A 26,104-nucleotide genomic window follows, 5' to 3' on the forward strand; every position below is an offset into this window, starting at 1 on the left:
TAACTCATAGAAATTACAGAATAGTCAACTTTTATATATTTTAGAGTGAAAGTAGGAGTTGTAGCATTAGCAGTGCTAGTTCTACAATTGCTAGCACTACTGTACTACTGCCTTGTAACAGTTCAAATAATTGTAGTACTCATGCTAGGTAGTAGTAGTAGTTGTAGTACTCCCCTTTGCTAGCAGCAGCAGGAATGGACATCATATTAAATCTCTCATTATAACTGCAGTCTGCAAAGTTGAACATCTTAATGTGATGTCGTAACCACATGTTCTGTTAGCAGCCACATTTTTCACTCAGTGAAACAGAGATGTTTGTAATGGGTGTGGTGCACGGAGAGCAATGGAGTTCCTCTGAGCCAATAAGAGCCAAACTATTTTTTAGCTTCTGTTGACAGGCGGCTGAGCCTTGAAACAGGAAGAGTTTTCAGCTTGGATAGTGTAATCGCTGTAGTAAAAAAGAGACGGGGCTGAAATACATTTGAAAAAAAAGGAGAGAAGTTAAAAATAAACCATCTGTTTCTGTGTGTTAGAAAAAAAAAAAAAAAAAAATCGTCTAAGAAGACAAAGAGATTAACTGTTGTAAAGCTCCAGTTCTGTCAAGAGCTTCCATGGTAATAATGACAGTTTACACTTCCTTCTCCCTGGTTCTGCTTAATTAAAGAGCCTCAGAGAGCTTTTGCTTGTTCTGGGTTAGAGCTGCCTTCATTGTTCATCAACATTCACACAAAGAGCACCCTTTTTTAGCCCTTTGCTCAATGAATAACCCCCCCACCTTCATGCACAGAGTGGCCATCCACCTCTTCTGATTAAACTTTTACTCTGATTAGCTTCTGACTGACACCGTGTACACATTCAGTGGCACACAGTCAAAGTAGCACGGCCCTGCCTATTGTGACTAATCCCTTTGGCATGTGTGTATATAGTTGACTGAAAAGAAATAGGCAGGGCTCGTTTGCCTTTTTAAACCCTGAATGCACGTACTGTATAGACGTCACATATAGGTGTTGCTTTTGTCCAGGTAGAGCTATTTATGGACTGTCATCTCTGCATACTTTCAAATGTTTTTACTTCTTTCTTTTAGATTGTATCTGCTGTTGGGACCAGGACGCACCCCTCTCCTGTTGACATCTCCTCAGAAAAGTGATTGGTTCTCACTGGGACGAACTGCATTCGCCATCTCTCTCCAGAGCCCTTTAATCTTCTGCATTTGGAGCCCCTACACTTGCATTTGAAGCACCCAGCTACAGCATAACCACACATACTGCAACGAAGCAACAGCCTGGTCAATATTTCATAGCTTCCTAATGGCCACTAATGTTTCATTCTCATTTATGATCAAGCCTTGAAGCCATTAGCACACCATATCAGATTTACATAAGCACTGTCGGGGGCTTTACATTAAAACTGAAGCTACACAGTTGCCACATTAATCATTGAGACATCCTAACATCGTATTGTAGTTTCACACCTACAAACGTCCGACAGAGAGTGACAGCCGACCCTACAGTTCCTCTCAAAAGCTCAGGATGGAGGAGCCCATTGTCGCCACGGGTATGGCCGCCAAGCTGAGAAGCCAGTGGGACCGTGATGAAGGTCTGGGACAGAATCACAAGGCCGTGAAGTTTTTGGGTCAGGACTACGAGAATCTGAAGGCCCAGTGCCTCCAGGGCGGGAGGCTGTTTGAGGATCATTTGTTCGCTTGTGTCACATCGTCTCTGGGATTCGACGAGCTCGGCCCCAGATCCGCCAAGACCTCCGGCGTCCGCTGGATGAGGCCCACGGTGAGAAATGGAGGGGTGTGGTTGATTTTGGCTGGAAATGTGTCGTACCTGGGATATTTCTTAACAATTCAGACTTTTAAGAGAGTTTTGTTTGGAGTGGATAGTGTTTAAAGGTCCCCTATTATACTCTTTTTCAACAATATATTAGGTCTCAGATATACCCAAAGCATGTCTCTGAAGTGTTTGGCTTCAAATACAAAACAGATAATTGTAGCATCCCAAAAACCCATCTGTTTCAGCCCAGTGGCAAAAGTGTTGATTTTGGCGATAAATGCTAATTAGCTGCTGCTGGCCACGCCCCTCTGAGAGATATTTGGTTAAAAAGAACACAATGGTGCTCTGAGAGGAGATTCAGGTGATAAGGTGGGCGGGTGTTACATTTGGTGGTTATTGGCTAATGGTTACACAACCCAAAAAAACACATAGTGGCCAAAATCTGAATCTTTTTTCCAGAAGCGTACGAATCTCTTTACACAGGGACACATATTTAAGTATAAAAGACATGAACAAGTGGATATTGCACAATAGGTGACCTTTCAAGCTTAAAAATTGTGCAAAATAAATCCTACGATTGTTGAATCTTGAACATTTTAGATAATGGGCCCTTTTTTGGATTTTTCGGCAATTTATGATCATATGTAAACTTAACATACTGTATAGTATATCCAATAATAAGCACATGGACAATAACATGCAAATAAGAGGCAATTGCCCTTTTTACTTTAAGAGTTTGTGAGAAAGCTAAACTAACTTTATACGTGATGATTTCATAAAATCCCTCAGACATTGACTTATAGCTCTGGCAGTGAGCAGGCAACTCTTATTTTATCTGTCCAACTTTTTTATTACCTGCTAGAATATTTTTTCATCATCCCAAGCAGCTCTTCCTCTGCTTGAATTTCATCTGTTGCTTGGCAACAAAATGTTCTGCCCGGGATGATTGGTCCATATCATTTGAATGTTCCCCGCAACACCAGTCAGGAGTGTGTCGGAGAGGTTTCTTACTCTTTTCCTGCTTTTCATTGGCCCAAGTATCTCCTCAAACCTCCAATCCTTCCCTGTCTTCATTATGTGTTATCACGGCTGCCCTGAAGAAACCCATTACGGTTTGATTTGCACATATCGTGACAGGTCGCTGCAGTAATAGAGCAGAGAGCCAAGTCGTGATCTCAGGGGGTCGTGTTAGCTCGAGAGCTGCTGTGTGTTGCGTGTAAACCACTAGTGTGTTAACGTGTGCTGCTGTGAATCTAATGCTTCCCGGAGTGTCGTTTTTTCGATAAAGTACTGATGTTTTAAAATGCATGAGCCCAGTCTGCACATCAGGATCTTTAATATTTACGCCGCACAAGAGACATCGTACATGGTGTTCACATTTCCCCCTAAATCTGTGCTCTGATTGAACCTGAAAAAGAGAACTTAAAGGGATGGTTTTTGAAGAGGGGTTACATGGGGGTACTTATTTATAGTAAGTGTAGTAGATGGTGGTTTGCATGCTCTTACTTTGGAGAACCAGAGAGGAGTACTAGCAGGAAGCTAAGCAATATACTATTGGCAATAAACATATTCAAGCCACCTAATATCAGTTATATTGTAATTTAATTGGAAGGGCTTGTTTGACAGGAAGAGAAATCAGTGAAAATATTCAAAATGTATCGTAAACTAATACTAATTTTTAGGTTTCTAAAATACTTTTTGATGCGGTTTCCATTACAGCAGTACATTGCTTAGCTTTTTGCTTTTTACTTGGTCTGTTTCTGAAAACCGGGGACGTTTTCACTGCCATCTACTTAATAGATCGATGAAGGTTGGGAACCCAATTCAAAAATACGAACTGTCCCTTTAAGCCTGTGTGTGTGTGTGATTGAGTGTTTCTGTGAATTCAACCATGTGCACAATGGTGTGTTTACAACTGTGTGTGTTTGCGGTGCACAGGAATAAATGCAATATTTATTTTTATAGCTCCATGGCAGGTTTCTCACGCTATACATGCTGAGTCGTAGATGGTTTAGGAGGCAGGAAATACTCAGGAGAACGCGGACAGGAGACACACACTGAAGTGTCTACTTCATAATCTGCATAATAAGCACGTTTAGAGACATTACCGATATGTATAAGAAAACTAACAAGTAAACCAGTGGTTACTCGTCAATTTAGCTTAAAAAACAATGAATAGACCTTTTTAAATGGAAGACATTTCGACTAACAGTATGAAAAGCACTGCTTTAAACAATTAAACTAATCTGGGCTGAATTCTATTTAGCAGAACAGAACAGAGCTTTGTTAGCGTTATTAGTAACACCTGTGCTTTACCTATTGTGACCAATTAAATGCTGTAAGATAGGCCTGTAAAACAGATATCCTGTAACTTAAAACAGACTTATTTGAGACTTATTTCTGGAGTTTAAATGTATGTTCTGCATCAGAAAGCAATCTTAAAGCATACTGTGGAGGTTTTCTTTGACATTGTGATGTGTTGAAACCTGTGTAATCCATGCATTGTGTACTTTCTGTGAATAGTCATCGCAGTCAGCATGAGAAACACTGCTCATGTTGTGAGCCTGTAAAATGGATATCTACAAGCAATCATTTATTTGTTTGTTTGTGTTTGTTCTCTCAACAGGAGTTCTGCAAGCGCCCCGAGTTCATTGTAGACGGAGCCACTCGCACAGACATCTGTCAGGGATCTCTGGGTGAGTTCCCATCTGTTTCACTCTAACTACTGCATCATCCAGCTATTAAAGGTCAGGAGAGGAGAGTAAAAACTTAAAATGTAATCCTGTAAAAAGAGAGAAATGCTGATGAAAGCCGGAACAAACAGGTGATTGAATAGAGGCATGCAAATGGTTACAATCCCATTTCCTGATGCAGGAAATAAATACAAATATGTAAACGTTCTATTCTCATTTTATTTGATGAGTGAGACTTGTAAACATACTTTAGCAATTAAACTGTTCTAGTTTTCTTTTACAACTTCTTTTCTTTGCACTTTTCAATTTTTTATAATTTATTTTACACATTTTTATAATTTATTTAGCATTTTTAAACAGATAAATTGTACATATTTGTTCACTATTTTAGTTTTTTTCTATATATTTTTGTTTCTCTCCTTTGGATTTGTTATCATAATTCTCTATATTAATTTGTGCCATTGCCACAGGTTATTTTTCTCCGAATTAAGCCTCTCCAGAGCCACATAATAACTGTTTCAAAAGATTAAGAAGTACCACTTAACTGTCTTAATGTGTACAATTGATGTAAGCACAATTCAAATATTGTAAATCATGATATTTAGTCAAAAGTAAAGAACATCAATGCATATAGAATATTATTTATCAGCTCCAAATGCATCCATGTCAAGAACCCACCTTCCATGTGTAAATAAGACCATAGCCATATTGCGTACAGTAAGGATTGAAGCATGGCTGATGAGACAGTAGAGTGTCAGATGGAGATGTACAGCCTTAAGGAACGTGAACAGTTCATAGCCTGAGATGTTTCCTGCTCGACACAGAGCTGCATCTATAATTCATGCTTTGTTTCTCTGCCGCACATCTGTAAACAAGGCCACCCCCCCTCTCTGTTTGAGTGGAGGAAGTGACATCCCCCATCTCCAAATGCAATACTTTACCCAGCCTCAACCCCCTCCCCCTCACTCCCAGAGTAGCGGCTGGATTGCAAAACAATAACCCCAAAAATGTGGAGCCGGAAAACACGATGCTTCACTTTGTTTTTTTATCTTTATTCACGAGGCTATCTGTTGGCTGAGCCACCTTCTGCTATCAGGGGATTATATGATAGATACGAGTGTAAATACAGCCATATTTCATAATTACTTTTCATATAAAAGTCCTGTGTATCATTAACCAGCAGTATAAACACCAGCTATAATGAAACAGAAAGCTCCCTTGACTTTCAAGATATGAGAATAGACCAATCAACTTTTAGATAACACAAAACAGATCTCTGTTTTGGAATCTAACTAAGTTTCTCAAGTATCCTTTTCATCTTATTAGTGGAACGCTGTCGACTATAGTTATTCTGTTCTTTAATCTTCTTCTTCTTCTTCTTCTTCTTCTTCTTCTTCATCTTCTTCTTCTTCTTCCAACCAATATTTTGCCGTCCGATAACTTCAGCCTACTTTCAGCTACAGAAACCATTCAAATATCAAAATATAAGGAAATAAAGAATAATAACAATAATACATGTACCCATAGTACCCATACTTCCAGGTCCGTAACTGGGTTAAACTAAATGACCCTTCATTTCCCAATATCCCTCCGGATTCAATAACTGACTCAATTCTGGACACTCTAACTACCGAAAAAGGTCTGGTTTCAAGAATTTACAATTCCATCTCCCGTCTCACAGAAACATCTCTTGGTAAAATCAAACAAGATTGGGAAGATGAACTAGTCCAAGAAATAGATGATGATGTCTGGGATGGCGCATTAGCGAGAGTGTACGTCCTGTCAGGCTCAATCGTATACAACTTAAAGTTGTCCACCGTATCTATTACACCAACTCTAAACCTTCCAAAATATACCCTAATGTCACGGGTACCTGTAACAGGTGTCACATGTCACCAGCAAACATGACTCATATGTTTTGGTCTTGTCCTCGCCTACAAGGATACTGGACAAGCATTTTCAAACACCTCGCTGAGGCCTTGGACGTGGTACTGACAGCGTGTGCAGAGACTGCCATTTTTGGAGCACTACCTGGCCACCGAATGATGAGGAGGAAAACTAAGAGCAGTATAGCCTTTGCATCTCTATTAGCACGTAGAAGAATACTCCTTGAATGGAAATCCTCAATAGCACCTAAAGCATCTCTATGGCTTGAATATCTAATGTTATACCTGAACTTGGAGAAGATTAAATATAACCTGAGGGGCTCTTCAGAAAGGTCTGTCTGGGGCTCTGTGATAGCCTACATAGCTGAACTTAAGACACAAATTTAGGAAGAAAGGGGGGACTATGAATGGATGTTTTTTTAGTTTTTTGTATATACATGTATGTGGGTATTACATTACATGTCACTTGTTAGATACTTTTATCCAAAGCGACTTACATACTCAATACTGTGGGCAATCCCCACAGGAGCAATTTGGGGTGAAGTGCCTCAGGGACACAACGACATGCTAACTGCAGTAGGGTTTGAACCTGTGACCCACTAATCTGAACACCAACTCACAACCCACTGCACCACACACCTCCCCATATACATATGTAAACTCTTTTTTTTAACATGGAACTCAATGGGAGGAACCTTCAACTCCTCTTTTAACTACACCGTGCGCCAAATGCTACTCCTTCAACATACTTTCAGCTACAGAAACCGTTCAAATATTAAAATGTTCAGCTCCTTCAGATCATGTGTGCTATGACTTTTCTTGTTTTTGACATTTTTACTTTTTGAAATATACAAATGCTACTCCTTCCACATATTTCCTGATATCTTTTGAGATATTTAACTTAGTTTGGAGCTTGTCAAAGAGGCCTTTTTCAGATTTTAACATTAATGTGTATTGCGCCACTCGTTAAGTCTAGAGTGCTTTGATCTCACAACAGAGTGGAGGAGAGCTTGAAATTCGCCCCCAAAAAGTTTTAAACCTGCCATAATTCCCAAACCCTACACTCCTTGGACATCGTTTTTCATGAAAAACTTAGGAAAACCTCTCCTAGGTTGAAAAATTAAACAAAATGCCTCCTGAGGGCATGAAAACTTTCAACATGTCTCCATTAAAGCCCATTGTAAATTCAGCCTGATCTGTCCTCAGAGCACCAGCTGCACACCTTTTTAGTAAATCTGTCACAAATGCCACATTATTGACCCGAAAGTGCACAAAAAGCAGATTCAGATGCTCCTCGCGGTCCTGACATGTCCACGCGTTGACATTTTACCGAAAGCGGCTACCGTTTTTAAACTATAGTTAGAAATGTAAGAGGTTTATCTCTCATTCAGATCAATGGAAAGGCTCTCCTTTCACTGCACATCTCCATGGTAACCTTTGATGTCTGCACACAGGTGTTTGATAATGTCGTCACTATGGTAACCTCTGATCTCTGGGCTTACACACAGAGGTGTTTGATAACGTTGTCACCTCAAACACAAACACACAGACTGTCTCAGCCTAATCTTTTCTGTCTGATGGAGACTTCATACTGACTTCAACACGTTCCACATATTTTATACATTATTGGTGACGTATGGTTTTAGTTGAAACGTTTTCAAAATATTCTGCTGCTTTTCAAAGCGTTTTTAGTTTCTTTTCTCTTCTTAATACACATTCATTCACTACTACTTACATTTAATATCTAACTCATTCAGCCTTCAGCTACAGAAACCATTCAACTATTACATTATTCAGCTATTTCAGGACATTGAGGCTATAAATTTGATTGTTTATACCTTTTTCTTTTTTAAATATTAAGCTTCTTCACTATTTTTCCTACTCTTCCAGTTTAACATTTCACTTTCAAGTTTTCAACAAAGTCATTGCAATGCATTTGAGCTGTAACAATTTTGATTCTCATTTCACTTTTCTGCATTTCTCCGCTAAGTTCAACAACACACTTACTTGGTTTCTGTAGCTAAAAGCAGCTACAGAGACCATTCAGCTAATAACATATTCAGCTTTTTCTGCATTTTCAGCTAAATTCAGTAACAAATATACACAGTTTACAGCATTCACACGCATTTTCAGCAGGAAATGCCTTTTCTAGTTTCCATTTAATGCTTCTCTATACTTCTACTCCACTGCATTTCAGAGGCAATATTGTACGTCTTACTGCAGTAGATGTATTTAACACTCTATAATTTACTTTTTATATAAAAACACATGATATCCTGATATAATATGATTATACTACCTATCAATACTGTGTTTAACAACGTCTCTACAATTGGCTCCTAATTTACAAATGACAAGATTAAAAGGCTTGTCCATGTGATACAAACAAGATGATACAATATTCTTTGATCATATAATACTTTGAAAGAGCCATTTTGCATACTTTTACTATTGATTTACAATTAGCAGACAATACTTCCGTACTTTATGTAACTGAGATGGGCCATTATGCAGAATGAGTACTTTTACTCCCCTGTACTTTCATTACATTTTGATGCTGATACTTGTAATGGAGTATTTAAAGACCATAGTATTTATATTTGTACCTACAGTAAATACAGGATCTGGGTACTTTATCCACCTCTGATACTATCTCAGCTCGCATGCATTCGAGTGTAAAAACACTTATTGTGGAGCTGTGGTAGTTTCTGCGCTTCTCTTAATGGAACAAGTGCCTTTCCCATTTCCCCGAGGGCTCAGCTTGTTCAAACAGAGTTCAAGGCTCTTCTCTTTCCTGGGAAAATTACAGTTTCACAAGGCTCTTCCCTGAAGCTGGAAGCTTTATCTCAGCAGCATGAGTGATGAAGAGATTTATGGAGAATAGTTTTTTGCTCTCTGCTAATATTGGAACCGATGTAGAGAGTCTGTTCAATTTGAAATAAGCAGTCGAAGAAAAAGTACTTGGATGTTTAACTTAAGTACAAGTTGTAATACTAATTTGTAAAAATAAAAAGTAAAAAATCTAAAGCGAAAGTACAGAAGTATTGGCATCAAATTATACTTAAAATACCAAAAGTGAATGCCTTATTGCCCTTTTCAGAATCATATACAGTCAAATGTATCAGTAATATTTGTACTAGCTTTTAATCTGAATCTGTAAACAAACAATCTGACTTATTTTTGTTAATTGAACGTAGTGGTGTAAACAGTAGAATATTGGCTTGTGTAATGTCATTAGCATAAAACAGAAATAGTCAGGTAAAGTACAAGTACCTAAAAATTGTACTAAAGTGCAGTACTTGAGTAAATATACTTTAGTAAGTGTCAGACCCCTGCTTCACATAAATAACCTGCTGTCATTCTAGTGAACGCTTAGATGTGATATGGTAACTTTTAGTTATGTTAGTTCAAGGTAATAAGGTGTGTGTGTGTGTGTGTGTGTGTGTGTGTGTGTGTGTGTGTGTGTGTGTGTGTGTGTGTGTGTGTGTGTGTGTGTGTGTGTGTGTGTGTGTGTGTGTGTGTGTGTGTGTGTGTGTGTGTGTGTGTGTGTGTGTGTGTGTGTGTGTGTGTGTGTGTGTGTGTGTGTGTGTGTGTGTGTGTGTGTGTGTGTGTGTGTGTGTGTGTGTGTGTGTGTGTGTGTGTGTGTGTGTGTGTGTGTGTGTGTCCTCAGGCGACTGCTGGCTGCTGGCGGCCATCGCCTCGCTGACCCTGAACGAAAACCTCCTCCACCGAGTGGTTCCTCACGGACAGGGCTTCCAGCAGGGATACGCTGGTATCTTCCACTTCCAGGTGACAGCAGCTTCACTTCCTGCATCTGAACACACAACACAACAAAGTATAAAAACCTTCTTTCATCAAACCCTAAGGACGTTCACATTGTAGGGGAATTCCTGCAGTTGTGATTTTAGTTTCAGCAGCCAGTAGTTCAGTGCCAGCTCTCTTCATAATGTGTTTCTGCCGACTCTTCCTGTTTGGTGCACCACTGGTTTTGCAAACTGTTGGTGTGAAATAACAAAGAGTTTGTTTTCTTCTGGTGTGGAACAGATTATTTTCTCACATTTTTTTTGTAGTTTTGCTTGACTTCCCATAGCAGGCAGAGTAGTGTTGGAGGAGATGCATGATGTTGTTTCTCTTTTGAAACTTAGTCACAAGGAGATCCCTGATGCTGTCTTTTACATTTCTTTCACCTTATTCAAACCTTATTTTGTTTATAGAAAGAAGAACTGAGAAGTTTACAGATTATTTTCTTTTGCTACAGTTGCACGCTATGCAGCTCTTACTGTGATCTGAAATGGAGCTGAAATTATAAAGGGATTATAAGGCAGAGAGAAAGTTCAGTGAAAACAATTTTACTATTATTTTTTTAGTAATTAAGTTATCCGTCCTCACACACCAGTGTATCTATGGAACAGCCCCTCCATACCTCAAGGAACTCCTCACCCCCCTTACCTCCGTGTGGACCACCCGCTCCAGCAACTCAAACCTCCTCAAACCCCCGAGGACTAAGCTCCGTACCATGGGAGACCGGGCCTTCTGCTCGGCTGCCCCCAGTCTGTGGAACGCTCTCCCCGACCACATGAGAGCATCACAGACCGTGGAGGTTTTTAAAAAAGGCCTCAAAACCCACCTCTTCAATAGAGCCTTTCCCTAGACCTTTTATTTATTTATTATCACCCTTTTATCTTATTTTATTCTTTTTACTTATTTATTTTTATTTATTGCTTTTTATTCTTTTTACAATGTTAGCACTTCGGGATTTGAATGCAAATATGAAGTGCTTTATAAATTAAAGCCATTATTATTATTATTATTATTATCTCTTTCTCCTGTGAGGAATTCCTGATTTCTCCTTTATTACTAAACTGAATCCTTTGGGTTTTTAACTGTTTCAACGAAAAACATCATTTTGCAGAATGGCACCTAGATACAACGAGGTCATTTATGGTTCAAAAATGAAACTAATCTGCAGCGGGAATCATACAAATCTGCAGAACCAGTCCGTCAGGAAGGAGTTTAACTCTTTTTTTTCTCCCCCAATAATTTCCCAGAGAGAAAACAGCGTATCTTTCTCATGTTAATCTCCTCTTTTTACTTATTACATCTCAATGGATCATGCCAGATAACTGACTTCTCAGATCCACGCCCATTCAGTCCGTAAGGCAATAAACCTGGGAAAATGTTGAGTCACTGTCAGACTGTTTTAAACACACTCTCCTAAACCGACAACCATTTCCTTATCACTAACCAAAAGAAGATATTATCAGTGATTTCTAGAGAAACAACTATTGTTAACAATCAAACATCTATGTGTTTAAAGTATCACATCTGCTTCCTGAAGGACCACTCCTGACATGAAATAGTCAACATTTAGTCTATCCTTACGGCGCGAGCATCTGGTAGACTGCTGGGCCTTATCAGCTGAACTTTGCTTTGTACACAAAATACTCCAGACACACACATGAACACACGCAGCATGCACATTGGAAACAAATCATTAGCTGCTGCACAAAGCATTCATGCAGTCCGGTCGGAGATAGGGAAATATGTGTGGTGTAAAGTTATGAGAAGCTCAATTTGAATGTAGTATAAATAACAACCAAAATGAATACAATAGAAAAGTACTTCCATAATCGAGAAATGTCATGAAATGATTGAAGGATGGCCTCCATTGGATTCCATTGTTTACTTCCATATCATGATGACATCTCAATGTAACACTTGCGCTTCTATTGGCTAGCGCTCAAACTCATGTACGTGATAGGCTAAGACCTCACTGGCAGTTGATCACAACAGAACCGGCCAGCTAACCAATCAGAGCAGACTGGGCTCTGGTTTCAGACAGAGGGTGAAAAGAGGTGCTGCAGCACAGGCAGTATGAGAAAAAGCTTTTTGAACATTGAAGCATAGAGACATGTCACACTAGAGGCACAAAGTACAAATATATAAACCTGAACATGGGCATAGTAGGGCCCCTTATAAAAAAACCACCTTATTTATATGATGGCCAATCCTTTGCCTTTTAGCAATCACTTCAGTTTATGACACGATACTTCTTAAGATAATGAAAACATTCCTGTACTTTGGGATTAATGCACTTTGAGTTGGCCACCCTCCTTTTGATGCAGATAGAATTTGCCAACCAGACTGTCAGCCTGCCAAGCGTTGACATGAGAGACAGAACAAGGAAGTGAAACAGGGAACAGGGGGGGAGCTCTCATACATCAAAGATGCATATTACAACCCGTAGGAACTGACCCAAAATGTAACACACACACACACACACACACACACACACACACACACACACACACACACACACACACACACACACACACACACACACACACACACACACACACACACACACACACACACACACACACACACACACACACACACACACACACACACACACACACACACACACACACACAGAGAGAGACAGGATCACTTGTGCTAGTGCCACTGCTCAATCATGGAAAATCTTGAGACTGTATTTTCTAAATTTCAGCTCCGAGGCTACTGCGCTGACTCATCTAGTATTGGCGGATTAATAAATACCATCACACGCACACGCACACGCACACGCACACGCACACACACGGCTCCCATTTCCACATGTCTGCTGCGGATGGTGTCTCAATTACTGCAAAGTCAGCCGAGGGAGAGCCGAATATTTGGCCCATTTTTCACCGAATATTTCCCGAGATCTTTATGAATATAGACATACTTGTTCTCTCTGCTAGGATGAGTGGAAATAATACTTTCATTTGCTCTGAAGGCTTGTAAATGCATGCATGTGGTTAATGTACATGCATGAAATAGCTTGTGAAAAGCTTTCCATTTAGTAGCAAGTTGCCCTACTTTCATCACTTTCTATTCTATTGTTTTAGCCTCTATTCACTGTGTTTGCATTGCAGCCAAGAATTGTTTTCATTCTTTCCTTTTTCCATAACTTGCAGTTTCTATTTTTTTTCAAGCATGTTTCCATTCTCTGTTCCCTTTTGCGTGCTGTTGAGTCTTCCAGGGATCTCCCTTTGTAACGGTTTGGATCCTGTAAGCCTGTGGATTAATTTCCCAGACCTAGATGAGTCATTCCAAAATGTAATTATGAGGGCTGCTGGCAGTGTGAATTTGAAATGGAAGTAGGACGGAAAAGGAGGAAGTCTGTGCGAAGGAGGCAAAACAAAAGGAGGGGGAATACATTATAAACTAGGCAGTCGCAAACAAATGAAACAGAACTGGGGCAGAATCTTTTATCATATCCTCATTTCACACAGAAAGTCTGAGCATTTTATTGAATTCTGTTTAGGATTCATCTTGCTTTAAGGCTGCAAGTTATGACACAAATGTGGAAGTTAATTTCCCCCAGTGAGGCTGGGAGATAAATGCTCAGCAGTGTGAGTGTGACAGAGTAGCATGAAATGTCTGTGTGTGTGTGTGTGTGTGTGTGTGTGTGTATTGTGTTGTCTTCAGTCAGCCGTGTTGTGACACAGTTCCTCCCAGAGGTGGGTTCAGCTCTGCAGAGCAACTCATCCATCTATCGTCCATGTTGCTGTACACACACATGCTGACATGAGGCACAATCTGTAAAATCACATATACATGCACACACACTCAAGCTGTGGCTTTTACGTGCCAAATGACAAGCGTGCAACCTCCTTCCCCACTCTTTCTCTGTCATACAAACCTAATTATGTTGACAAAGATATATTTCTTTCATTACACTGTAACAGGCTTATCCGGCACAGGCCCAGGGGGCAAAGAGTTCATCAAATATCTCTATAATCGTCCCAAAACGACTTCAAAGAGATGCTTAATGGCCAGAAATAGACGCAAAACAACCAAAAATATACTCTTAATGTATTGTAACGTCCACCCGGACGTGTCGGAATGACGAGTGAAGCGTTCTCAAGTTAAAGAGGTTTATTAACAACCAACGTCTCTCATCCGTCCTTTCTCACTCTCTCTCCTCTCGCGCCAACCTCTCACTCTCCTGCACGCGCCCACACAGACACACACACACCAAACCCTCTGCTCCCCAACCCCGCCCCTACCTGCTCTCCTCACAGAAGCCTGACACAAACAGTTAACAGAACACTTGAACAATAAATGCAGATCGCTACATTGCCCCCCCCTTACTAAGTCCCTCGCCCCGAGGGAATGCATAAAAAGTCTCTGAGGTGGCCCGGGGCTCTTCTTGGTCTCTGAGGCCGCCTTGGAGTGAACACAGGCGGCTGCGCTCGCCGGCTTGGAACATCCTGTCCCGGAACAGGGGGTGAGTTTGGGGGTGGGGGTGAATGTGGGGGGTCAGCAGGGGACACAGTCAGTGAATCGGGGGAAGTGACTGTCTGGTTTCTCCTAGACGATGCTGGGGGTCTAGGCCGCGGATGTGCATCGCCTCTGTATGGGGCCAGCCGGTCCCTGTGGAGGGCCACCCGTCTCCCTCTAGGCGGCAGCTGGACCCTATAGACCACCTCTCCCAGCTTTTCCAGCACCTCACAAGGGCCCACCCAGTGACAGTCCAACTTAGGGCACCGGCCCTTCTTTCTTCTTGGACTATACACCCACACCAGGTCCCCGGCCTTGAAGTCCCCCCCTCTAGCCCTCGTGTCATAGTTTCTTTTCTGTCTCATGCCCGCCTTCTGCAGCTGATCGCGGGCAAAGGCATGTGCTGACTCCATTCTATCCTGGAGCCTCCTGGCATATTCCGGTCCCGGAGGAACCGCTGGTGTGTCGGGGGGTCGGCCAAAAGCCATTTCTGCTGGTGTCCGCAGCTCTCGCCCCAGCATGAGCAGGGCCGGTGTGCATGAGGTGGACTCCTGCACAGCCGATCTGTAGGCCCAAAGAACAAGAGGGAGGTGCATGTCCCAATCACGCTGATGCTCCGCGGTGAGGATAGCGAGTTGTTTTCCCAGAGTCCTATTGAACCGTTCGACCAGTCCGTCACTCTGCGGGTGCAGAGGAGTAGTCCGCGTCTTTTGCATGCCCAGCCGGTCACACATAGCGGCGAACACCCTCGACTCAAAGTTTCTTCCTTGGTCGCTGTGAATGACCTCGGCCGCTCCAAATCTGGCAAACATGCCCTCCACCAGGGCACCTGCAACGGTCACCGCCTCCTGGTCTGGTATAGCATACGCCTCTGGCCATTTTGTAAAATAGTCCATGGCGGCCAGGACGTAACGGTTCCCCTTCTCTGTGCACGGGAATGGGCCCATTATGTCCACCGCCACCCTCTCCATCGGGGCCCCCACCGCTAGCTGCTGAAGCTGGGCACGTGACTGATCAGTGGGACCTTTGTACGCCGTACAAAGGTCGCAGCGGCGGCAGAAGTCCTCAACATCTCTCCTGAGCTGGCCCCAGTAACAGCTTTGGCGGAGTCGACGCAAGGTTTTGGAGACCCCAAAGTGTCCTGCCCCAGTAGTTCCATGGGAGGCCTTAAGCACTTCTTCCCTCAGCGCCCTGGGGACCACCACCTGCCACCTCTCCTCCCCCGTTGCAGGCTCTTTCCAGGCTCTCTGCAGCACTCCATCCTTCGTCCGGAGAGCCTCAAACTTTGCAACCAGTCCTTTGGTGGCAAGCGAGCACCCAGCAACTTCATTCCACAGTGGCTTTTGTCCTGACTCCACCCACCTCAGCACTGGCTGTAGGTCAGCATCCTCTTCCTGCCGCGCTCTCCATTCGGGTGAGTCGATGATCCGTGCACCTCTGCAGACCGGCTCGGCTGGTTTATGCCTGTGGTCTCGCTCCTCCTCTGCACAGAGCTCCTTTTCTTGGTCCTCTCTCTTTTCACAGTACCGACAGCCGCTGGGAGCACAGGGGCGCCGGGACAGGGCGTCAGCGTTGGTATGGCGAACCCCCGCCCTGTGCTCCACTGTGAAGACGTACGGCGCCAGTCCTTCTAGCCAGCGTGCAATCTGTCCCTCGGGCTCCTTGAAGGACATCAGCCACTGGAGGGCTGCGTGGTCAGTCCTCACTGTGAAGGACAGGCCACACAGGTAGTACCTGAAATGGCTGATTGCTCTCACAATTGCCAGCAACTCTCTGCGTGTCACACAATAGCGCCGTTCAGCTTTGTTGAAGGTTTTGCTGAAATACGCCACCACTTTTTCCCCCCCAGGCCCCACCTGGCTCAACACCGCCCCCATCCCGACGTCACTGGCGTCCGTATCCAGGACGAACGGTAGGCTGAGGTCTGGGGGAGTGAGGATGGGAGACTCCGTCAAGGCCTTCTTTAAAGAGCTGAAGGCCAGCTCACACTCTGGAGTCCAAGCAAAATCACAGTCTTTCTGTTGCAGGCGGAACAGGGGTGCAGCTATGCAAGAGAAGCCACGCACGAACCGCCTGTAGTACGACGCTAACCCAATGAAGCTCTTCAGCTCCCGCAGATTGATGGGGGCTGGCCAGTCCTTTACTGCCCGCACCTTCTCCTCCAGCGTGCTGATGCCCTCTCCTCCGACTCGGTGCCCCAGGAACTCCAACTCTCTCCTCAAGAAACAGCACTTGTCGGGGTGGAGCTTCAACCCCGCTGCTGCTATCCTCTGTAGAACCCGCCGCAGGGCTCCTAAAGCCGCCTGGAAGGAGCTACCATGGACCAGGATATCGTCCAGGTAGACCAGGCACTCCTGTCGGGGAACGTCAGCGAGCACCCTTTCCATCAGCCGCTCAAACGTGGCCGGAGCGTTGCACAGGCCGAAGGAGAGGACTCGAAACTGCCACAGCCCCCTCCCAGTGCAAAAAGCTGTCTTTGATCTGGCTTCTGGGCTGAGGGGAACTTGCCAATACCCGCTGCGCAGGTCTAAAGAGGAGAACCAGGATGAGCCAGACACCAAGTCCAAACACTCATCTATGCGGGGCAGCGGGTATGAGTCTTTCTTGGTCACACTGTTCAGCGGTCTGTAGTCCACACAAAACCTCATCTTTGAACTCTTCTTCTTATTGACCATCACAACCCCCGAGGCCCAGGGGCTGTCAGAGGGCTCAATAATGCCAGCTGACAGCATCTCATCAATAGCGCTGTCTGCTGCTGTCTGATGGGCCAGGGGAAGGCGGCGGGGGCGTGTCTTGACGGGCCGTGCGTCGCCCGTGTCGATATCGTGCTGCACCAGGTGTGTCAGGCCCACTTCCTCTTCTGTCAGAGCAAAAATGTCCTTAAACTCCCACAGCACTTGCCACAGTTCCTCCCGCTGCTCGGGTTTTAAGTCATCACAGCTGCGTTTCCACACCTCCTTCACTGCCGCCCGTCTGTCCCCCTTTAGAGCTGCAGGTTGTTGTTCCGGGGCCGGGGGCCGTACATCAACTGGAGTACGGGGTGTGGGGTTGGGGCTGGGGTTAGCATTGATGACAGGGGGCATGGCTGAAGGGGGGGGGGTTTGGGGTGGGGGAAGTGTTTCAGTCACTCTTGATGTAGGTGGGTGTGGTGTCGTGGCAAGTGTGGGGTGCACCATTTCAACTGTGGGACCCCCTGGAAAGGCCAGCGTGTTCCTCCCCAGGTCTAGCACACAGCGTGCAACCCGCAGAAAGTCAAGTCCTAATATGCAGGAGTCCTGTACTGCCGCAACCCACACCTTAACAGACACTGACAGCCCCCCCACCTGTATAACCACCACCCCTCTCCCAAGCATAGGGGCTAGCTCACCGGTTACTGTTCGCAGTTTCACCAGAGTGGGTGTCAACCGTGTCCCCGCTGGGACCACGTCCGGTCTCATCAGTGTTGCTGTGGAGCCGGTGTCAACAAGGGCCGTCCATGGGGCCCCTGCCAGGGTGACGGGGACATGGCAGAAATCCCCCGCGTGAGTCCAGCCCACCACCCTCACAGACTCTGCGATGTCGTTTGCTTCTGGGGGAAGCGGAGCCCCGCTCCCCCCTCCGTGCAGCTGGGCTCTGTCCACTGGAGACCAGGCACGATGGGACCCAACGGTGGGGGTCTGTGACGTCCCATTTACACAGACCCGGGGGCGTTTCCCTGAATATCAGCATTCATGGGGCACCTTGTGCTAATATGGCCGACCTGGCCGCACCCCCAACACACCAGAGGACCCCGACGAGGAAGGTTGCTGCCCTGCGGCGATTGCAGTGCCATAGCACGGATTAGCTCAGTCAACTCAGCCGCCCATGCTGGTTTCTCTTGTCCTGGCTCCTCCTGTCTTACCGTTCTCACAACCGGGCCGCCTCCCGTGTGCGTGCTCTCTGCCGCCCCTCCTACAACCTCTCTCTCCAACGCCAGCTCCAGTGCTTCCTGCAGAGAGCGGGGATGTGCCAGTTGTGTCTGGACGCGCAGCTCCCTGGGGGTTATGGCCCGGATAAACTGGTCCCTAGCCAGCTCGCTCTGCACCTCAGGGGACATGTGGCTGTATGCCCTTCTCGCCAGGGTTTCAATGTCATTAGCCAATATGCGGAGCGGCTCACCCGGCTGTCTCTGTCTGCTTGACAGCTCCGAACGCAGCACCCCAGGCTGGCTGCATTGTCCAAACCGCCGCTTCAGAGCCCCAACCAAGGCCCCATAGTCAGTTCTTTCCGCCGGGCTGAGCAGTAGCAAACAGGATAAAGCTTCATCTGTAATACACAGGGCCAGCTGGAGCGCCTTATTGTCCTCAGACCAGCCCACAGCCCGTGATAACAGTTCAAATTGGGCATGGAAGGCTTCCCAGTCGGCTTTACCGTTGTATTTCGGTGTTTTAACTTGGAGCCGGGCGCCGCCATCATTGTTTACAACCGGCGCCGCGCCACTCCCGGGGGAGGTCCCTGCGCCGACGTGCCGCTTCCCGCCGGCCGAGTCGAAACCGGCAGCAGCATTTAATTCACGCCATAAATTGTCTTCTGAGTCACGCCATAAGCCATCCATCTCCTCCTTGACTTTCGGACGAGCTCCGGTCCGGTTCATCTGTGCTTCCATTATTTACCGCCGATGAAGCAGAGCTAACGTTAGCCGAGTCAGTGCTAGCTGCGGCTACCGGCGATTAGCGGATAAAACTCTGTTTTTTTTGTTGTTGTTTTTTTACTTCTGACACCAATGTAACGTCCACCCGGACGTGTCGGAATGACGAGTGAAGCGTTCTCAAGTTAAAGAGGTTTATTAACAACCAACGTCTCTCATCCGTCCTTTCTCACTCTCTCTCCTCTCGCGCCAACCTCTCACTCTCCTGCACGCGCCCACACAGACACACACACACCAAACCCTCTGCTCCCCAACCCCGCCCCTACCTGCTCTCCTCACAGAAGCCTGACACAAACAGTTAACAGAACACTTGAACAATAAATGCAGATCGCTACAGTATGCAAAACATCCAAAAGGACTACAAATAAATATATAAAGACTAAAAATAGACACAAAGCAACTACATGATGCTAAACAACTACAAATAGATGCAAAACAATCCCCAAACAGTTATGCGGCTCCGATCAAGATATACAAACATCAATATGAACAGAGAGTTACACATTTCACATTTATGTTAGTTAGTATTAAAACACCTTCAAACAGTCATAACAATTTAACATATCACATTCAAATCTTACGGCCCGTCTACACTACAGGCATCGAAAAATGCTTTCAACGCTTCGCCCATTCACTTCAATGGGGTGACGTAGAAGATTTTTAATCTTCGCCGAACTGCATTGTGGGGATCAAGGCATGGCTTTGCAAGGATCACGAGAATCTATCGGCATCAAAAGTTGAACAATGTTCAATTTGCATTTCAAAAAGTTGAACAATGTTCAACTTTTGAGGCTCGATGCTTGGCATCAGCCAATCAAATCCCGTTTATGCAAATCCCGCCATTGCAAGCGCTAGCCAATCAAACCGCGTGCAAGCTGGGAGCTTCAGACACGCCCAGCTTCAAGATTTTTTTATGCCTGTAGTGTAGACGGGCCGTCAGTTTAGCATTACGCTGATTTCGGTTTAGCAACACCACAGTCTTACGTAAAAATATGGTTATTTCAGCCTGTTGTGTTTAAAGAAATACTCTTTTGGAGGGTAGAAGTTGGTATTCTCTGTTTAAAACATGCCATAAGTCAATCGTAGGACATCGTTGGCAAGTCTGAGCATGCACAGGTTGTCAGGTGCTTGAAAGCAGTGTGCCATATGGCCAGTTGTATTTGCATGAAAATGGATTTGATAATATAGTTAACGGTTTCATTTATAGGTTAATGTGCCAGGTCTTACTGCAGCCAGTAAGTAAAGTAAATGCTGTATCTTCTTACAAATAATTTCTATATGATGAGTCTGTGAAAGAGTGGCATCTATTACAACACCCTGGTTATTGTTTAAAGAGACTTCATAGAGTACATACAGAATATATATGTTGTTGGCCTCTTCTGCCCTCTGCTGGCCAACAGCCACACAGCAAGGTATTTGTATTTTAATCTCCTTTTGAAAACATTTCAGAGAAACTAACCTCTCCTTTATTAACCTGAGGTCCCCTGCTGGATTTCAAGCTACATATCTCAAAACCAGTTCTGCAAGCAAACCATCGGTTTACAGACCAAAGCAGCTGGGATTTACTGCACCTTCTTTACCTTCAGTATGTCTAGTAATGATGCATAGCAATCAGGCGAGCCTACATTTTGAAGACGATGCATCAGGAGACAAAAGTATTTCAATGCATCAGGTGAACTGAGGTTGATGGTTTCAGGGTTTTCTGAATAGTTTTCACACTTTATGCTTAAATACCACGTGGCTGTGTGCCTGTTGGCCAGCAGGGAGCAGTGCATCTAACTCAACATCAGAAATGTATCCTGAAGCAAAGCATTTCAATAAAGTTCATTTTGTGACGAGCCACCATGTTCCTGTAAAGCTCAGACTCATCTCTGTGTGTGCCGGATGCTCTGGCATCAAGGTGTAAATTACATTCTGGAGATGTGACATGGCTTCAAATAGAGGCCTCCTAGTCTAGACTATATCTACACTAATGCTGCTATACTTTAAAACGTTTAGCCTCCCCTTTGCCCACTTGAACTGAGAAACTTTAAAGTCCCGAAATTGATAACTACAGACTCCAGCTGTTAATGTAGTTTTCCTGAAGAGCTAATTGAGAAACTAGTTGCACTTGCAGCAGGTTTATCTGTCCTCTTTATTTCCACATTATTAATGGAAAGTAAATGTACTGAAAAACAGCTTTAAGGTACTTATTAAAATAAAAAGCTTAAGAAAAACTCACTATATCTCTCTTAGTCCTGGGTTTGATGAATGACCGGCAAGCTATATAGTGGAAATACATGACTTTATCTCCCTTCAATAGTTTGTGTATCTTTTGTAAACTTTGTCAGTTTTAATATTGGTGTTTTCTCGTGTCTCTCGTGCAGTTCTGGCAGTTTGGCGAGTGGGTGGAGGTGGTGATCGATGACCGGCTGCCGGTGAAGGATGGGAAGCTGCTGTTTGTCCACTCGGCAGAGGGGACGGAGTTCTGGAGCGCACTGCTGGAAAAGGCCTACGCAAAGTAAGACTGACGGACGTCACGAACTGAATAATGCTGTTTAAATACCACTATATCAAATTCATATTGTTGTTGCTACCAGCTTTAAGTTGCCCACATCATACCTTGAATGGTAGCTACATTTGACTACATTTTGGTTCTTTTAAAGGGGACATATTTTATTTGTAAGGTTCATAATTGTGTTTGGGTTTCTAATACAACATGTTTACATGCCTTGATGTAGAAAAACACATTATATTTCTCATAATTCCTGTCTAATTATATCCGTATTTACCATCTGTTTGAACTGCTCGATTTTAGTGCCTGTCTCTTTAAGAACACTTAAACAGCCAGGTTTGCTGTGATTGGTCAGTTTTTATGCATCTGCATCACAACTGCAACAGTGTTTTAATAATTTCATACGATTTAAATGCACCTTTCCCTGCAATTGTACAAAATGGGACGATTGCTGCTTTTTCGTTCTTAATATAAACACAACATAATGAATATGGGTCTGCTCAAGTTGTAGTCTCAGTATTTCACTCTCAATTGGATGATCCCAAGTTAGGGCCTGTTGAGGACCGTAGTTTGAGGCACGACTTTGTGCAATGAAGCCTGTTGGTGGAGAGCTTCTGGATGTAGAAAATCTTTCCTTGGAACACCATTGACACACACTTGAGACTGCAGCTGCTCTGGTGCACAGCTGTGGTCTCAGTAGTAAATCTGGTTAGCTGTTATAGTGAATCACAGCATTGTTTGAATAAGTGTCAGCGTGCCAAGTGAAGGGGGCTTCCCAGTTAAGAGCAGAGAAGAAACGCTAAGAGTGTGATGTAAAAGCAGGATTTATGCATTGTTACATTTACCCTATACTATGAAGGTACATACTGTATATTGTAGTGTCGCACAGTGTGGAGCAGTAAGTGTTTATTAACTGTTCCCCCTTAGCAACAGTCCAGTCTATAGATTCCCTTTAAGGCCTGCAAGTATATCTAATATTCACATTTGTACCGTATTTGAAAGAGTTGTAATCCTGGTTAATCTCCTGTTGTGTCCCAGGTTGAACGGCTGTTATGAGTCTCTGTCAGGGGGCAGTACGTCCGAGGGCTTTGAGGACTTCACGGGCGGCGTGACGGAGATGTTCGAGCTGAGTAAAGCCCCCTCCGACCTCTACAGCATCATCAGCAGGGCCATAGAACGAGGGTCGCTGCTGGGCTGCTCCATTGACGTCAGTACTGCAACTTTCATGCTTCAGCTTTGAAGTTATTTCCAGCCTTATATTTACCATATATAAATGAGACTGGTATCAATCTTATTCAGGCAAATAAGCAGTTACTCAAAACTACTCCTTTAACTCGTTTGCGATTGACAGTTCAAAAAGGACAGTTGTATTTCATACGATGAAATGCCGTTATCTAAGTTTGTATTACATTTAGGCCACCTTTTTCTTAGTGCTCCTTATGGAAATGTCCCCATTTTCCTAACTTCCACTCACTTTTCTGTTTTTAAATCACACTTAAATGATTAACCTCAAAGTTATATGATACAGTACTGGAGTTATCAGTTAAATCAATTCATCAAACAACACATTTCAAGTAGTAAAAGTACCAAAAAGGTGATTCTTGAATGTGAAGATTTGTCCTGCTTTTTCTGTTTGGATCATCTTATCTCTTATTCAGAATCAGAATCAGAATACCTGTATTAGTCCCACAGAGGGGAAATGTACGTTGTTACAGCAGAAAAAGAGCCACAGACAGCTAAATGTTACATTATGTTACATGCATTCAAAAGTACTAAGTAAAAAAAAAGTTATGAGATAAGTTATTCTCTTCTCTGTGCTTTTTAAAATACACTTCAGGTAATGTTTTATACCAAATAATTTGCGAGAATACAATCATTATCAATTGTTTAATAATGAAAACAGTAGGTTGTAGTGCTTTGACACTTCTTACAAATCCAATAGGTGACAGTAAATATTTGTATTATCGTATCTAACACAACACATACTTTACTTTGACCCCCTGTGAGGGCAGATGAAAGGTAAAAAAAATAGCCAGACATGCTGACCGTGGAAGTCCAATGGTTGGGAGGATTTTCACAAGGGGGGAGGGGAAACCAAACAGATTATAAACACATTTACATCATGGAATACAGAAAGCATATTAAACTTACTAGCACTTAAAATAGAGAATTGTTGTTGACAGAAAGTCTTTTTTAACCTCAGTTTCAGAGTATTGGTGAATTTAGAAGTAAATGCTGTAAATGTAAAGACATGTAAGAAAAATGTGGTGTTGAGCCAGGAGAGGGCAGCGAAGATATGGAAACCTGTTGTAAAAGCTGGCATGAGATCAGCACATTTTTCCAGGACACGGGGTGTTTGCAGACACAGGGGACTGAACTTCGTCTGTCTGATCATTTTCTGTACTTACCATGCCTCCCTGTGCTGCCCAGTCTGGGTAGGGAGGACTGCCATTCCAGGTCATTTTGGAGTAAAAGACCCAATACCAAAGTTTAAAGAGCTTTCTGTACCAGGGATGGGGAAATATAGAGCTCAACGACAACGAACAAAGGTTGTTTATTTGGTTTACAAGATTTAAAAAATAGGATAGAAAATCTAATCTAATGTATTTATTGATTACACTTTTATTTATCACATTACACAAACACAAACGAACATTCCCCAACATTGGACATATGGTAGATTACAGAATAATGCAAAGAAAAAAAGTATAAAATGTGTAAGGGAAACTTCTGCAGCAATGGAGACTCAGAGAGACGCGAGGAGAGTTGGAGCTTTGATGTCAAACACTGGTTTTTATTACAAGTATCGGCCGGAGTATTTCACATCACAAGTCACAGCAGCCAGAGGTTCTGACTGCACGGGTGGGTTGCCACATCAATTCTGCCTAGCCTCTCTCTCGATAGACCTTTTAACTAGTTTAATGAATTAGATTTAGAGATAATTAGAGTTAATCAACATATTGGGGGAGAACGTAAACATCTGGGAACACTGGAGATAGCCCCAACATCTGGAGACACTCAATCACTTGTCTGACTCTTAGGCTCTGTGACCGAGAGTTGACCGGTCATAAAACTAATATCAACATTATAGCTGAGGCCTCCCATTCCTTAAGACAGATAACAGAGTCAGGGTTGGTCATACATGTCAAAAAAGCAGAAAGGTTAAATATCTTAGGAGTAAGACAGAATTATTCTCAAACAAAATCAAAAGTCTGCAGATGCTAGAAATCCGTTTAAAGTACAGACCAAGAATATAATAACATTAGCAAATTAACAAATTCAACAAAAATACAATAAAAGCACATCCTCACAGTAGTTTAGTCTTTTCACTTTAACCGATAGCGAACAGTCTTCTGGATAAATGCTTAAAATACAAAGTTTAGGTTCTGAACTGCACCTTTTACATTTATAGTTTGCATTTTCTACACATTTAAAATTGTAAATATTGAAGAAAAAAATATATGGAATGACTCCCATTTAGTAATCTCAAAAAATGTGGGATCCATATATACCAATATATATTTTTAGCATTTAAAAATGAGTTTAAACACTCATTTATTTAACACTGTTATTGTCTGCATTGTCTTTGTTTGCTTAAGAAGATCTGCGATGTGTCTGCATGACACTTACTTAACTGAAAAACATATCCACTAAATAAATGTCCACTGGAAAATCAAAAAAGCAAAAGTTTGTTGACCTCGATAATGAGTTGAATGTCTCTAACTAGTCACATGTGGAGCAGCAGTGTGCAGTTCCTCCTGACTCCTAAATCACTTTATAGACGTCACTGACCGCGCTGTTTCTCCTCAGATCACAAGCTCTGTGGACAAGGAGGCTGTGACGTTCAAGAAGCTGGTGAAGGGACACGCCTACTCTGTGACCGGTGTGGACGAGGTGAGCGGTTCACAGTCAAATCCAATTCCTCAGCCAAAATGGCAGCATGGTGACTTTTGCAATGGCCAAGATCCAAAATGTCAGAACTGTAAAGAGTGAGGAAAAAACGTTGGGACTATTTACTTGCAATTCAATGTATTCTTTCTTAGCAAATGTTCTTCCTTATAACACACATTGACTTACTGCTTGAAAAACTTTTAAGGATGCTTTTGCCGATTTTGGCTATCAAAACGGCTTGATTTCAGGAATGTAAATTCAGTAAAGTTAACTTTGAAAACTGCATTTTTACTTATAAAATCAGAAATTGAAACCCTAAATGTATCATGGGTTCGTTGCTTGGCAACATTCCCCTTAGTAAAGTTTTTTTTTTTTTTTTAGTCAATTTATTGAACATGTCAGAAACAAAACATACAACAATAATA

General features: G+C 43.3%; 1 protein-coding gene across 1 annotated transcript in view; it reads left to right on the top strand.

Annotated features, from left to right (window-relative positions):
- capn1 (calpain 1) overlaps positions 1 to 26,104 on the top strand; it is a 36,059-nt gene that overhangs the window by 2,060 nt on the left and 7,895 nt on the right. Inside the window, exons 2-7 of the mRNA XM_079670570.1 lie at positions 1,085 to 1,784; positions 4,405 to 4,474; positions 10,028 to 10,146; positions 21,661 to 21,794; positions 22,827 to 22,995; positions 25,599 to 25,682. Coding sequence (XP_079526696.1) covers positions 1,530 to 1,784; positions 4,405 to 4,474; positions 10,028 to 10,146; positions 21,661 to 21,794; positions 22,827 to 22,995; positions 25,599 to 25,682 — 831 coding nt within the window. The 5' untranslated portion in view covers positions 1,085 to 1,529. The remainder of the gene's footprint in view (positions 1 to 1,084; positions 1,785 to 4,404; positions 4,475 to 10,027; positions 10,147 to 21,660; positions 21,795 to 22,826; positions 22,996 to 25,598; positions 25,683 to 26,104) is intronic.

Source organism: Notothenia rossii (genome assembly GCF_949606895.1).
Source record: "Notothenia rossii genome assembly, chromosome: 3".
Lineage (NCBI taxonomy): Eukaryota > Metazoa > Chordata > Actinopteri > Perciformes > Nototheniidae > Notothenia > Notothenia rossii.